At 36.8% G+C, this 15867-nt stretch overlaps 1 protein-coding gene across 1 annotated transcript; it reads left to right on the top strand.

Moving 5' to 3' along the window:
* Positions 1-107: 107 nt before the first annotated feature.
* On the top strand, positions 108-11496 carry LOC106943040 (DNA repair protein XRCC4-like). The gene is made up of 7 exons (XM_015026381.1): positions 108-244; positions 1901-2044; positions 3258-3448; positions 5509-5675; positions 7395-7526; positions 8274-8419; positions 11251-11496. The coding sequence occupies exons 2-7, from the start codon at positions 1903-1905 to the stop codon at positions 11439-11441; spliced, it is 969 nt and encodes a 322-aa protein (XP_014881867.1). The 5' UTR covers positions 108-244; positions 1901-1902; the 3' UTR covers positions 11442-11496.
* Positions 11497-15867: the final 4371 nt, after the last annotated feature.

The following is a 15867-nucleotide window of genomic DNA, read 5'->3' as shown; positions in this document are numbered from 1 at the left end:
GTGAGCCGCATTAGCTCCTGGAGATGTGACGTCAACGCCGTAGGTGCAAAGAGCCCATTTCAAACTGAAAAACTTACATTACGTTATTCCGTATTGTCGCTTATTGATGACGTAATATAAACCTTGCTTTGTGTGGCTTCTAGTGACACTGACTTCACGTTTTCAGTCAGCGGTTGTTTCAGACAAGTGAAACATCAGGTTTTCTTCTAAACTCAGCCGCCAGACCGTAACTGTTCCTCTTGAGGTAAGACAAGAACGAATGTGTTTTCGAAGCAGTAACGAACTTTTCCTCGCGCTTCTGTTGACGTGTTAGCGCGAGCCGCTCTGTGTTTACAAACAGCTCCACCATCTTTTAGCTCTGACCAGCTAACTGCTAACACCTACATTTATGCAGCTTACTATCATACAGGCTGAATATTAATGAAGTCATCTTTCAGTTATAACATTTTATGTATCAGGAGGGTTTACCGTTATTTTGGTTTTCAACTGGCACAATTAATAGGCAGAAGAATAACGACACACTTTCGTACGTCAAAGACGCCGCCATATTGGGAGGGTATACTGTGACTTTTCATTGCATCTAAAATAAAGTACATTTTCATGGAATTCACCAGACATGTTGGTATAGATGTCATGGCGTCATACTCGATGCCTCCTGGCGTTATTCTCTAATGAGCAGATTTGTAATATGACGTTGAAAAGCATTATGTTGGTTTCTCCAGCTCTCTTCATTTTAATAAATTCCATCTTATAGTTTCCAACAGAAATTTTTTTTTGCCAGAAGAACATTGTATTTAGGCAATGCTTGTAATTGCAGTCACTTTTTACTGGTAGAATTTTTTTTATTTATTTTGTTTGTCTTTCAAGTTCCTATTGCAGTCAAATACCTGCAGTAATGGTAAAAAAAATAAAACAATAAAAAACAGGAAGGTGAAATTGTCTTAGACAAAAACACTCATTGCATTTTATTTATACGACTTTGCAGTTAAAAACTGTGACAGAATATTTCCTCCATCCCCTTTCTTTCAGTATAACTTGAATGCAGAATGATGGGGCAAAATGGTTCAAAGATGCAGCTTTGTTTCATGACCTGAAACAACTAAAAAGGCTTGACATACTTCTCTAAGTGAATGTATAAGTGCCACTTGGACCATGCATGTGCTCCTGTCCATATTATTTTTAGCTCAGATGAATAACTTCTTCTTACAAGCCATTACGAGCTTGTTTTACACTGTAATAATAAAGTGATTTCAGAAAAAAAGTTACAGCAAAATTGCTGAAAGGCAGCAAAGCTAAAACTTGTACCACTATGCACCAGGGATGATGGTAGATTGTATTGTCAAATGTAACAGTAATTGCTTTTTTTTTCTAAAGAAAATGCATAAAATTGGAGACTTCTCAGGAAGAATAGATGTGTGTGGACAGTGTCATGAGGCAACATTTTGCATAATGATACAGTAAAGATATTGTCTGCGTGTCATTCAGTCTCATTGGGCTTTACAGGTAACATGATGTTGTGGATCACTAACTACTATTATTCCACATCCATGTTGATGGGTTTTGAGAAGAGAGAAAAACCTAATATTTCTTCCAGGGATGGCAAGTGATATTCCAATCATATGTGAAAATATACATTGTAAAATAATAATAATAAAAAAAAACATATTGTGGACAATTTATTCAAAATTTATTCATGCTTAAAATATGATTTAGAATTTTGTAGCTGTGCAATCAATTTTAGGGCAATTTTGGAGGTTCTAATAGTATTTATTAATTTGCTTATTTCCTAAATTAATAGTTAAAAAGTTAGAACACCTACTTGTTCTTTACAACAAGCTGTACCAGAGTACTATGCTGTAGGTTGGTTGACCTCTTCATGTATTTCTTTGTGTTTCTTCAGGGATGAACACATCAGTGCGTGAAATCCACCTCTCTTCTCAGGCTGACTTTTCCTACTTTCTACGGGTGGACTGGGAGGGGCGGGGCTTAGGCTTCGGCTTCAAGTTGCTTTTGACTGATGGACACAAGGCATGGAGAGGAAAGGGTAAAAGTCATCCTTTGTGATAATTCATTGAAGATGTTAAACAACAGATTTTTTGCTTAAGTTATTTAACTATTCCCATTTCACCTGTGTTTGATTTGAACATCACTGCCTCCATCGATAAAAATTGGAGGGTCAGTTGTAAGTGATTCTCAGTGAATCACTTACAAAGACTTCCTGGAGGTCTTTGTAAAGATCATTTCAGTCCTGGTGGTTTTACAGGTGCTAGTTGAGTCTCCTCCAGTCTTAAAGGTTTAGCCTTTAAGACATGATTTAATGTATTTTCATAAACTTTACCAACTCTAGAAATCTCAGATGACTAAGTTTTCTGTGCCAATAAAAACAAAGTAAACGATTGGAGTTGGTGTAGCAACAATAAATTAAAGGAATCATAGGTTCCTTGTTCTGCTATTTAAAGCACTAATAATTGATCATTAGTGGTGTGAAAAGCTCTATAAAAATAGAATTGTTGGCAGCTTGTTGGTCTTGAGCATAAATGTGTGTTAATACAATGCTAACTGATTCTTCAGGCCTCACTTAGCATGTTAAATGTTCTACACCCTAAAATGGGGACAAGCCTGAAGAATTATGGCATGCTGGGAAGGATTGCCAGGAGAACGCCTTTCTCTTCAAAACTCAAGGTTTAGATGTATAATGTTGCATCTAAATGAAATTCAAGTTTTCTTTGGCAGATGAAACCATCATAGTGATGTATTACTGTAATGCATAACAGCGTGTTTGTCAAGAATGCATTTATTATAAAATACTCTAGTTAAATGTGAAGCTATCTATTCAGAAGCCTAATGTTGGCAGAAGCTGAATTATGATCGGGATAATGATCCCACCCCCAGTAGCCAGTCTGCAGCAGAATGTCAAAAAGGAGGGATAAAGGTGTTGTAAAATCACAGAATAAGTCCAGACCTCAGCTTTATTGAAATGCTGTGGAAGGAACCTTAAGGGAGCTGTGCAGGAACTAATGTGTGCAAACCTCAATTCACTGAAGCAACCCTCCAAAGAAGAGTGAGCCAAAATTCTTCATACATAAAGTCATACAGAAAACAATAACTCAGTGCTGTGGCTGTTAAAGATTGTTCTACAGGCTGCTCAATCATGCACTTAGTTATTGTCTGACTGTATGAAGGAAGCTTATAAAAAGAAAAGCATTTTATATGCAGATAACCATTTTATACCACTAAAAACATCAGTATGTGTGCAGTGAGTGAGGCGGTGGTGAATGAAGAGGCAGAGGAACTGGAGATGGCGAAAGAGAAGTACATCCAGGACCTCCAGGAGGCTCTAACAGAGCCAGAGCCCTCGGCCTCCTACTGCTTCACCCTGAAGCCACACCCACCCACCAGTAGCCGCACTGTGACTCTGACATATGAGAAGATGCAGAAGGACATATCCGTGAGCGCTACTTACTTTTTAAGCATGTTGTGTATTCACAAATAAAGACGAGTTTAACAAAATTACATGGTGCAGCCTTAACAGGAAATCCATTTGACAGGTTAACGTAATGTCTTACTGTGTGACTGAAAAACAAATTATTTGATGTAATTTTCAATAGTCTTGCTTTAATATTATTTTCTTCCCTCAACAAATATAAATAAAACTTAATATTACTTAAGTTGCTCTGCTCATCAAATCCTGTACATAAGTATTAGTTTGTAAAACATTTTCACAATTCTCTGAATAAATCCTGTTTAAGGGTCAGCTGTGCATACGTCCTCCTTTATGCTGAAACTGCAAAAAGTCCTTGTTGTGACAGAATGGAAATATGTTGCTCCAAAGGAAGAAATGAATCATTGTTTGCAGAAACGGAGACAATTAAACTGACAGTTTAGCAGAACTTTATAGTCAGATGAGAATTTCCTTCCTCTAAAACGCAAACAAAAAAGATGATCTCTTATGTGCCTTTAAGTTATGCAAGTAGTGTGAGGACTTTCCTTCAGAGGAGTACTTTGGTAAAATCCCATTCTGGCCTCCCTTCCTTCATTCTTGGCGCTTACTTTCTTTAACTTCTCTTCCTAATCATTTGTGATGTGGAGGGATGGGCAGCTTTCTAACCTGTAAAAATAAAAAGTTATGAGCTTCACCTTCAAATATTATTTGTCCTTTAAAATAATTTGACTGACCCTAAAGTCTATGTAATGTCCACCTTGAGTTGTTATCTTGCTTTTGATATTACAGTCACTTTCATGTAACAAGCACATAAATCTCCATAATAACTCTGCATTTCCAAAATAAGAATTATTTATACTTTAAACAACTGGGCTGCAATATAGCAGCAAAATATGTATTTGCAATGTTATTGCTGAATATTGTGATGCTAATTAGGTCTGAAAAATATATTGTGGCTAAATAGTCATCACAATATCGGTGTATGAAATATTTATATCACAGAGGTTTGTTTGGAATGCAGTAATTGTTGGATAATATATTCAAGTTGTTATGAACTTGGATTTTCATGTTAATGTAATATTTGGTCTCGCACCAGCAGATGCAGATGCAGTCACAAAAAACTATACTTGTAATATTGAGAAAAGGTTTTATGATCAGTGAATTTTGCGGCAGACTTGATGCATTATTCAAGTCATCTGTTGAAAATCCCTGTATTTTTTTTTTCATGCCGCAACATATATTTCAGGGTTATTAAAACGTGAATTTTCCCCCCCCCAGTATTCTGCAGTACAAATCCTGATCAGGAATGTCAAAATAATTGATGTTTCTCATAATTTATACTAAAAATGAATTCTTTACTCATTTGCATCAAAGTTGATTTACTGCATTCAGGCAGACATTAGTAATTACAACCATCATCTGTTTACAGGTTTAGGTTTGGACTTGATTGCAAAATGGTCAGTGGATCTGACAGAAGCATGTTTATTGGTTTTAAGTTAGCTGCTGCAGAGACACGTCTGTCACTGTTACCACACCACTATACAAGGGTGGCTTTTATCTGCTAATAATAAAAAATACCATAATGACAAGAAAATAACTTATTGGCAAGTAGAATAAACACTATATCTAACTCTATTAAACAGAGTACAAGCAGCTAAACACAGTAATATCATCTTATTTTGTGCTGTGAGTTCAGCCATAGTTAGGAAGTTGGGCCATAATTCCTGTTCTAATTGATCTCAGCTGCTAAAAGCAAATGGTGTAAATCTATTTTAATGTGATTAGGTGGCCAGTTAATGGTTCCCAATTTAAATAAAGGTTAGAGAAAGGAAAGAAATCATAGTTTTCTTTGTCTAATCTGTGAATGGACAAAAAACTACAGACTAGAGAAGCACATCCCAACGCATGCATTGGCAGGTTTTGAATGTTATAAAATGACAGTGTCATCATTTGAATTTAATCTGATACTCATTTATTTAAAAACAGATCTTTGTGAATGGAAATGAGCCTTATTGACTTCCTTACAAACAAAATAAACTAAATGGTGTGAAATTTGTCTCCCTCAGTTCAAACTTGGCTCGGTCTCTCTGGATGCTGTCAAGGAGCCAGCTGAGGCAGTGAGAGAGGTGCTGATACACACACTGCAGCAAGGAAACGAACTGCAGCAACATAACCACAAACTGAAGGAGGAGAACCAGAGGCTGATGCAGGAACACCAAAACATCACTGAAAAGTAAACACACATTTAGCGCATATAAAACACTGCAGACAGATAAGTTCTGCTCCTGGAAGGCTGAAGTTGGCAGGGAAGTTGGATAAATTCCGAATTAGTATCAGTAGAACCCAAGAAAACGTCAACAAACTTTTAAAATTCTAAAGCATTCTTTTTCTTCTTTTGTTTTTTTAGCTCATTCATGACGACTGTCATGGTGTTCAGCTAATGTTTAACATTCACTAGGTCTGTATCTTAAGCTGTTCTTCAAAATGTTTAAAGAAAATATGCTTCCTTGGCAACACAGCATTGACCTGTCAATATTTCAGCTTTGGTCTTATCATTTTTCATTTGAAGCTCATGATCAGTGTCGGAAAATATGATTCATTGTTTGCAACAAAGCCTATTTGAATCTGTACTGGAGAGGTTAGATGGCTTAAACCTGATCCTATTCCATATGTTTGGATTAAGAGTTTGGAAACTAAAAGTCTGAAAGCTGCATTAGCATGCGTATTAGCTAATGCAGCAGGTCATTGTTGCAATATATTTCCAAGTAGATTTATCCAGGTCTTAAAGAATAAGACAGAATAACGGTCTTATTCTTTAAGCTTATAGTTATAACCAATGAACTTTTGCTTTCCTTTGCCAACCTCCCACTTTCACAAGCAATGTATCACAATTTTTATTTTTCCTTTGGTTTCACTTTGACTTGAGACTTTAATTCAGTTCAAAAGAACATTGTTCATCCCAAAATAATGTTGTTGTAACTCATATCCATCCATCCGAGTATAATCAAAGAGTCGTCAATTATTGGTGATGCTGTGGGCAGGAAGTATCTCAGATAGCAGTCTGTCTTGCAACAATCTGTTGATGCCTCTGACTGAAGACACTATTGTTGTACACAGACACATGACAGCTCGATATCCAGGCAGCAAAGATTAGATTTCATAGTAACGTGTCCCGGTGACATCCTGAACTCTTCCAATCTAAATCCCTTCACTGAGAGGTCACCAATATTTTTTATTTGAAGTGCTAAGCCTCTCCCAGCTAACTAACTACCCATTCTGTAAGGTTAACATTTAACCGCCTCTCCACCCTAGGGGTGCGGAAATCCATTATCTGGAGAATATCGACCACTTCTCTGATAAATCCAGGCTGGTTTATTGGAGAAGACCAGTCTGGATTTCTAACGGCCTACATCTGAGTGTTCCATCCCAGATGTGGTTAATCCTTCCATGGATTAACCACATTAATCCATGGAAGGTTAATCCTTCCATGGATTAACCAAACTGAGTAGTCAGCAGCCAGCTAGCTTCCCCAGATCTGACGCATTAAATGGCTGCTCTCCCCTTATTACAGCTGACCCAGGTTATAATTTATTGACTCGTATAAAGTCCTAGGGATGTTTTAATAATCTTGGAGCATGGCAACTACTACTTGTAAATCTGCAAACCATGCACCAAGACTGTTTTACTACTATTGAACAACTTGAGATCACAATGACACAATAATTGAATGTCCACACTTCTCTAACATTTTATGTGCCTTCATTAGTAATGTTGCGCATATGCCAGTACCACTTAAGTAGCACAGAAAATGTATAAAAATATAACTAACGTGTCTTTCTCTAAAGTGAAATTCCTCTGTGCCCTTTGTCTCTGTCACCCATCACATAGCAGTTGTGTTAGGTTGCTGCTCCATGTCTGATGTATATGTGACCTATGTTGGTGTATGTTTCAGCCTGAAGCACTACGCTGAAAGCATAGAGACCCTGAAGGCAGAGTTGTACTCTCGGTTCGTCCTGCTCCTCAATGAGAAGAAAACAAAGATTCGCAGTCTGCAGGAATCTGTCACAAAGCTGCAGGAAACGAGGTGCCGGGCTGTCATTAACCAGACTTTCCATTAGCTCTGCATGCTGAGAGAGACACTCAGTCTTTTTGATGAAAGTCACATCACATCTAGACTTCCAGAGATATTTTCTTTGGATCAACAACCAAGAAAAATAAACTTTAGGTGTCTTTAATTCTATATATATGAAGCAATGTTTTTACTCTGACTTATTTTTAAACCCCTTAAAGTTTCTTAAAAGAAATGAGTCATAATTATTTCTGACTTATGTTTTTAAATAAAACATAAAACATGTTTTATTTAAAAAAATAAAACATTTTTTATATATTTTATTTTAATAAAGGAACAATTTTTTTTTGTAACAAATACATTTGTAGTTTTTCTTCGTATGTGTTGATTATATTTTCATAACATACATGCCATAATTTATATACTTAAAAAAGGGAGAAACTACTGACTGAAAATATGACATTACCAAAGATACATATTCTCTCCAGTTTCTGTTATTTTATGTTTTTTTAACGTAAGTTTTTACGACCCTATTCAAAACAAAATAAAAAAAAATGTTTTATGTTTGATTTTATATCCCGTAATTATTTCAGAAGAAGGAGTTTGTAGTGTTGCCATTTTGGATCTAGACCATTTATAAGATGGCAGAAAAGAATTATTGGATTGAATACATGTTTTTGACTAGCATATGTTTGAAATGTTAGATCTTACAGAGCTATAAATAATTAAATGGTTTATTACTATGTTGTGGTTTTGTTGTAGGAATTCTGATGAACAGAAAAACAAGGATTGTGCAAAATTGGATCGAACAGCAGGTCACAACAGCGAGGATGATGAATATGAAGGCAGCACTGACGAAGAGCTGAAGGAAGAGCAGTCAGCAGAAACTTCTCATTCGTCATCTAAAGGTAAGATTATTGTTAATCAAATGCTTATCATTCCAAAGTACACAAATGTGATTTTGTGACGTTACAAGGGCCTTATGGAGAAAATGACAAACTTCAAATTGATGTTATGTGGTTATGATTGACATTGCTCAGATTTTAAACAGCTTTTGCCCTCAAAAAACAAGTCTTATAATAGCTTCAATTTGTTTATTTCAGTTTATTTATGGGCGACTTGTCTCCATCGCTCATGAATGAAGTACTCCTGTAATGCATATAGTACTTATCAGAAGTTGTTAAACTGAACATGTTGAGTGGCACAACACAGTACCTTCGCTATTAGCGATTGTTTTTGTTGTTACCTGCTTATGCCTGCGTAGAACAAACACTAGAGCCATTCGTTCTATATGAGCTTTTACACCTGCTTAGTACTTGACACCACCATGTTACAGAAAAGTTTCACTCTGAGACCTGGTTTCAAAAAATGCCACCAGTCACTGTTTTTGTACAAACGAGCAGCTGGATCATAACCAAACTTATAGTTTAACAGAAGAGCAGCTCTGTGTAAGCGTAACCTTAGCTTGACCTTTTCTTTCAAAGAATAGTCAGCAAGCTGATGGATTCCCCAGCTGTACTTGCCATTTGACTCAAACACACACTTTTTTCAGAGTTCTGTTTGCAAAAAGAACATGCTGTTTTCCTACATGTTACAATTATGCACTAGTTTTTGTTGGTCTACTACATAAAATCCCACAGAATAGGAGAGCAGTTTGTAAATCGGTTCTACTGCCAAGATTGGATCTTGCAGATTAAAAACATCATTATGCTGCACATGGAGATGAATTGTTGTAGAGGATAAGAGTCGGTCTGGTTTCCTTATGTCTTAATCACAGCAGTATTGTGCTTCTAAGCACATCTTTTCATTCCCTTTATTTTTGTATGAAAGAGATGTCAAATGATTCATTGAGTCTAAACGTGATAATCCTGGTTAATAAAATCCAACTGTAGTGTTTTTAAGTTCCATTTTGACTAATTTATGTAGGTATGTCAACATTTAATCAGGTCTTCTGAAAACTACTGTAGTTTTCTGGGTTTTTTTTTTTTTTTTTTTTTTGTCTGAAGTGAGCAGATGTATGTTTTGTTTTGGTGTTTACAGAAAACGCTATATATACTTCAATATCACTGAGAACCTTCATGGGAAGTGTAATGAAAAACCCATAGATTTGTAATATTTAGTTGTGATATTTCTGGCTGCTGTTGTCATTGGAGCCGAATGTTTGTGCTCCATTACTGTAGCAGTCATGACGTCACCGAGAGGTTAGGTAATACATCGAGTTGGACCTCTGTGAACCAACATCCCCACACAGCCTTAAATGCAAGCAGCCGCTAATGTTGACATTACATTTTATTATTTATCCTCCTGACTTTTACTCGCTGTTGTCCTGGACACTAGTAGTGCGCCATCACCAGAGAATACGATGTGCGGATCATTATTTACCTTTCAGACAGCTGTGGAAAGCCTTTACAAAAGTTGGCACAACTCCATTTTTTTTTTAACATACTAGAACATCACAGCCAGGTTAGGTTTATTTTTTTAATCCATCAAGGCTTTTTGGCAACTTTCTGGTCCCTGTTGGCTTTCCTCCTCCATCTTAAGAGGAAAGGCTAGCTGGATTTATGTTGTTTCTGTTGCCATGGTTCTAACTAACATGGTCAGCAGGGGGAGAGAGGGGTAAAGGAAGTGTTGGGAAATGTTAGGTTTTGTTTTGTCTGAAAATGAGTTTGTTTTGTGTAGAAACTGCTGCCAGGGGAAAAAATGAGCACAGATCAGAGTAGGTAAAATTTTGTGTACTCTGACGTTCACACCCAGTAATAACAAGGAGGAAAAGGTCTTTTGCTTTCATTTAGTTTGATTCTAATCGAGGTGACCACTAACAGGTGTTTTGTGTTTGTGTTGCCAGTGCACGTATTGGTGAGCCAGATTGTGATAAGTAGGCAAACGAATCAGAGCTTCTCCAAAACTGCAGCACTTGTGCGGTGATCCCAATCTCTGTCAACAGTGGGCCAGGAAAGGAACACTGGTGATGGGGCCATGACTCAGTGATGTAGGTGGAGATCCAACAGCTGAACTGCTGCAGCTCAGACTTCTGAAGAAGTCAAGTCTCCTTCTGATTAAAATGTATTGGAATTCATAGGGGTATCACAGTTGGTTTTATATGGGGCTTCTGAACCATACAGTGCCAGTCCTGGTGCCCACACTGCTGAAAGCACCAATGGACACACGGGCATCATAACCTGACCGCATGTGGAAGAAAGTAAGTGGTGGAGGCAGAGTGCCATTTTCAGTACATGATACCTACTTAAACACTAGATCCGTTTCCATTAATCATAAAATTGCGCAAATTGAGATTAAGAAAATAAATTATCTTAATGGAAACATGCCAATTTTGTGGAAAAAAGTTTTTTAATAAAAAGTTTTTTTTCTCTGTTTTTTGCTTGACCTCTATCTGGGTCAAGTCTTCCAAGCAAAATCAGATCTGATTTTAATTACACTCCTTGAATAGGTAAAAGTAAATAGATACATAAAATGGGTATCTAATGAAAAGTAACCTTAGATATGAAGATAAGTTATTGGCAAGTGTAGCTAATGACTTAAATTGATGTTGTGGTAATTGGTATTGTTTCTGTAAAAAAAAAAAAAAAGGATAAAAAAAATCAGTTTTATTTCATTTGCTGGTGCCATAGTGCTGATCATTACTAAGATTCAACATGCAAGCTTAATCATAATCTGTATCCTCATAAAATGTAGGTAATCAAAGAAAAGTTTCTTTTGACATGTCTTATTCTCTCCTCAGATTCTGCTACTCCGAGCCCTTTGAACCTCCGTGACATCACTGATGTTGCTCCCTGTCGCAAGCGCCGTTTCCGCCATCTTGGGCCTCCAGAGCTCGCTGTGAAAAAGCAGAACCCAGAGAAGAAGAATGGGTACGAGTGCATGTTCCATGTTGTCCTCAACGCTGCCCGTCTGTGTTTGTGCTCCTGTTAAAGGATAATTGACATTTTTGAGTTTTACATCATGTTATTATAATGTCATTTCCTCATCAGAAAAATACCTAGATTCTTTAATGCATGATTGAGAAATCCTTTAATCTCCATGGCAACCATTCAGCTGTGCACAACACCCTAGTGACCCTATCTCCACTTTTAAGGCGCAGATCCTCCTTAGAGCTGCAGTTTTCAAGCTCCTAAGCTTCCACCTAACAGAGCAGCCCTATTCCATGACTCCCACATGCAGCTCCTTCAGACTAGCCAGCAGCTGTTGGCAAACACCTGGTGGAATGGTGTATGAGCTGAGCTCATTGTACCAGCTACTTCTCAGTGCAGTGCTGGTAAAATGCTGTTAAAGGGTTAATAAATGTTTCAGAAAGAGCAGAAGTTTTTAAGAGACAGATGCCTTTCAGTAATATGCTTTTTATTCTTCTTCTTCAGATCTTTGTTCAGGTGTGATTTCTAAATGACTTTTAGAACTTGAAGCTAAAAAGTCAATTCCAGACCTCAATGAGACAATTATGTAACTTTTCTATGGTGTCTGTGTCAGTGCTCCAGCTCTGTTGCCGCTCATTTAAAACTTTAAAAAGATGCTGATTTGGTGGCCAAATACTTCATGAGCCAACTTCTGTTTGGACATGTTCAATTAGAAGGTAATCCAAAGACTTGTCTCAGTCTGACTTTCTCTGTAGCAGTCTTACTTAATCAAATAATGGGTGAATATGCTGCATCTAAACTTTCCCAAGAGCAGCTGATTGTAAACTGTGCCCCAGAGTTTGCCTTTTATTCTCAGTCTGCCAGTGAGCAGCTGCTGTTGCCTGGACAACAGATCAATGCTCTCTGGTGGCTGTTAGTGGACAGGGGTGGTTGTACTTTCAGTTTTAATTTTTCTCCTTTTTTCTTCCCTTTTTATTTCTTTTTTTTTTTTTTTTTTGGAATGGAGATTTTAAGAAAAAGAAACTGAACATTTATTGGTTGAAGGAACCAGAATGGAATGAAATGCAAGAAGCAGTTCACAATGAGTTGTTTCCACCATCATTAGGCTGTGTTAGCTGTCTGGAACATCACCATTAGTCTAGTGAGCAATTGAATTTGACATCTGGTTGAAGTTTAAAAATCTGTTATTGAGTTTAGTTTAGCATCCTGCATCCTCTAAGCTGGAGCTTCTCAAACATTTTTATAACAAGTACCCAAGAGTAATATTAAGTCTTCCATTTACAAAAAATAAAAAATAAAAAAACTTAAGCATTTTTTCATATCAAAGTTAAAGCTAAAATTGTTTTTGGCATTGTACTTTTCACTAAAGGTTCAGTTCAAGTGTGTTCCACTCTTACTCAGAAGTTGAAATGTTCAAATTTTGAAGTTGGAAAAAAAATTATATGAAGCTCCCTAAAAAATGGAATTCCAAGAGTAAAATATTTTTATTATTATTATTGTTTTTATTAATCCAGATGTCAAAATCCAATATGGCTGCCTTAATGAAAGTTACTATAGAAACAGTTTATTTTTAGGGTTAATTTGTTTGCTGCATGTCTTCTCTCTTCTCACGCTGCCTGGTTTCTGTTTAAAAAAAAGCCTTGTCACAAAACACATGTTTGCACATCAACATGTTGGACTCAATTTAGAATAGTGGGGTAAGTAAGATTTCATTTTCAACTATATTTCATGTTCTGTCAGAGTAATGCACATTTTCCATTCAAACCATAAAATGTGCCCATGCTAGTTAAAAGCAAAAGTCAAACCCGCAGTGAGGCACTAGTACCACAGTCTTGTAGTGATTATCCATGATGGCTGGGAGCCATATTTGATCACTTGCAGAACCAGTGCATGTTTCAAGGACAGCCAGTATTTTACTGTGACTTTCTGTTAGCTGCTTTTCGTGGGAAAACTTTCCTTTAAGTACACAAACACTTAAAGCTAAATGACGTGTTAACAGGGACTAAAATAAGGCAGAATAGAGAATCTGAACATAGTTAGAAACATAACTTCTTCGTTTTCATCTGAGGAGGGATAAACTGCGGGGTGTGTGTTCTGCTCACAACAAGCTCTCACAACAAGCTAGGAAATTATCATTTTTGAATAATAATCTTTAATGGAAATCTTCAATGGTTGCTGTTAAAGGATAACACCAAGTTCCTTCTGAGTGTACTCCAGTCAAAACTTGGTTCATAAAAAGGTAAGCATAATGAAAAGAACACTCGTTAGCTTTGTTTGTTCATTATTTAATTTAATGAGGTGTGACAAATGAGGAGTAGATGAGAAAGGAGATAAAAAAAACACACCTGGATATTTGCTTCTGCACCTGGATAATAAAAGAAAAAAAAAACAAAAGAATGAACTAAGAAACCACAGCAATAAAGAACAATTGCTTTACTTCTCAACAAGACAAATTATAGCTTGCAAACTTTGATGGTGGCCTTCGTAGTGGGTGTGTTTGTGGTTAATTAAGCCACATTTTCCCTATTCTTGTTTAGTTTTTTTCCCACAATGTTCCTATCACTTTTGCTGAGCCTTGGTGTCTTGGTTTTTGTCTGTTTGAATTGAGTGGTTAAGGATGGGAGAGAGTCCATTCAACTGTCAAGATCCATAACTGGGATGCAAAACATCGATTCATGACCCTTGAAATCTTATACTCTGTCAAATACTGCATCCAAACAGTCCTTGGGAAATTTTGGCAGTTTTGAACAGGACCTTTACTTTTGTAGTTATCCAGCCTAATAAAACTTTTAGAGTTGTACACAAAGTCCCAATCTTGTATCAGTTTACTTGCATGCTTTATGCAGTTTTTCTTTTCTCTGGGATTTATACTTTATATCAATCTTCAGCATCATCAGTAATAAGGCAGTATTTGTCCATCATTGCTGTTTTAATCAGAGATTAAATTTCCATAAACGTAAATAAATACTTTTGTTGTTCCCAAAGCATCCACATCAAAACTGCATACATGTTTTGAGCATCGTCAGTTAACAGTTTTATTCTGGGGGGGCCAAACATAAACTCATCCAAACAGTTTGACTCACAATGGTATTGTTTTTGTTGAACTTGGTCACTAGCAGAAAACACAATAAAACAACATTGTTCATCAAACATTTTTATCTTTTCATTGTAAGTCAGGAAAAAGATCTCAGAGGACAGAAATACACAAAGCTCTTTTCAAAGAAAATCTATTCAAATTGAAAACAAAGAGCACAACACTATATTTCTAAAAGATTTACTGTGTTATAAATTATTATGAATTCTCTATCCATTATGGTCAAATAAACTGCATCTTCAACAAGATGCCGATATTTTGTATTGATCTTGTGTTGTTTTACCTGACATACTCCAGTGTACTGTGGGTCACTCATGCAAATCATTAAATCCAGATGTGCCAGGGACACAGGTGTATAAAATCCAGCACCTAGATATGCAAACTGCGTTTACAAACATTTGTGAAAGAATGCATGGCCCTCGGTGAGTTTCAACATGGTACTGTGAAAGGATGCTTCTTGTGCAATAAAGCCATTAGGAAGGCTCCTCACTCCTAAATATTCCACATTCAGCTGGAATATTTAGCTAGTGGTATTATAATGAAGTCCAAATGGTTTGTGGAGCGACAAATCAAGCCTGTATGTCTGAAAACCCACTGAAAGTGTTTGTCTTTTTTTTTTCGCCAGTTGTCTGGAGAATGATATTTGGCTGAGTGTAATGTGTCTGGTTTAGAAATGGTTTTTAGGAGTTTGAGTTGGCACTTTAGTTTTATTGAAAGGAACTGCTAATGTTTCTGCATATTAAGACATATTTAATAATTTTATTCTCCTTACTCTGTGGGAACATTTTCCTGATGCCACCTTCAGTGCTAACATAAAGGCACACCAGAGCATGAAAGCATGTCCAGAACTAGAAAGCTTGGTGTGGAGGAACTTGATTGGTCTACACAGAGCTCTGACCTAAACTGACCTAAACCTGACTAGAAAATCTTTGGGAGAAATTAGAACGGAGATTGTCAGTCTGACTTTCTCATTCAACATTAGTGTTAATAAAATGTAAAAAGACACACCTGACAAACACAAAGTACCTCAATATAAGCCTACCCACACAAACAACCTGTCAACAAAACTCCAAACTCTCGTCTTTCCAAAGGAGTATTACTTGCTCTGCATGCAAAACGCACTGAACCAGCAGCCAAGAAGACGGAAAAATAACCTACCTTGATGAAACCATAGTCATAACTGACGTATAACCTTTGCTGTTTTATGGTCATAATCCATGAGAGAGTACAGATTTCCACTTGGCTCCTGTAGTCTACTGACCCTGCGTCACTGTACCCCCAAATCTATTGACCCTTGACTGTTTAATGGACGTGTTAATCATCCAAATTGCTCTTGAGAAACTGCCCTGCGTGCAATTTACTATGTCTGACACGATTATTGAACGTTTTTACA

Source organism: Poecilia latipinna, unplaced genomic scaffold (assembly GCF_001443285.1).
Source record: "Poecilia latipinna isolate Pla-1442-1.1 unplaced genomic scaffold, P_latipinna-1.0 Scaffold4818, whole genome shotgun sequence".
Classification (NCBI taxonomy): domain Eukaryota; kingdom Metazoa; phylum Chordata; class Actinopteri; order Cyprinodontiformes; family Poeciliidae; genus Poecilia; species Poecilia latipinna.
This window is presented reverse-complemented; position numbering and strand designations above follow the sequence as displayed.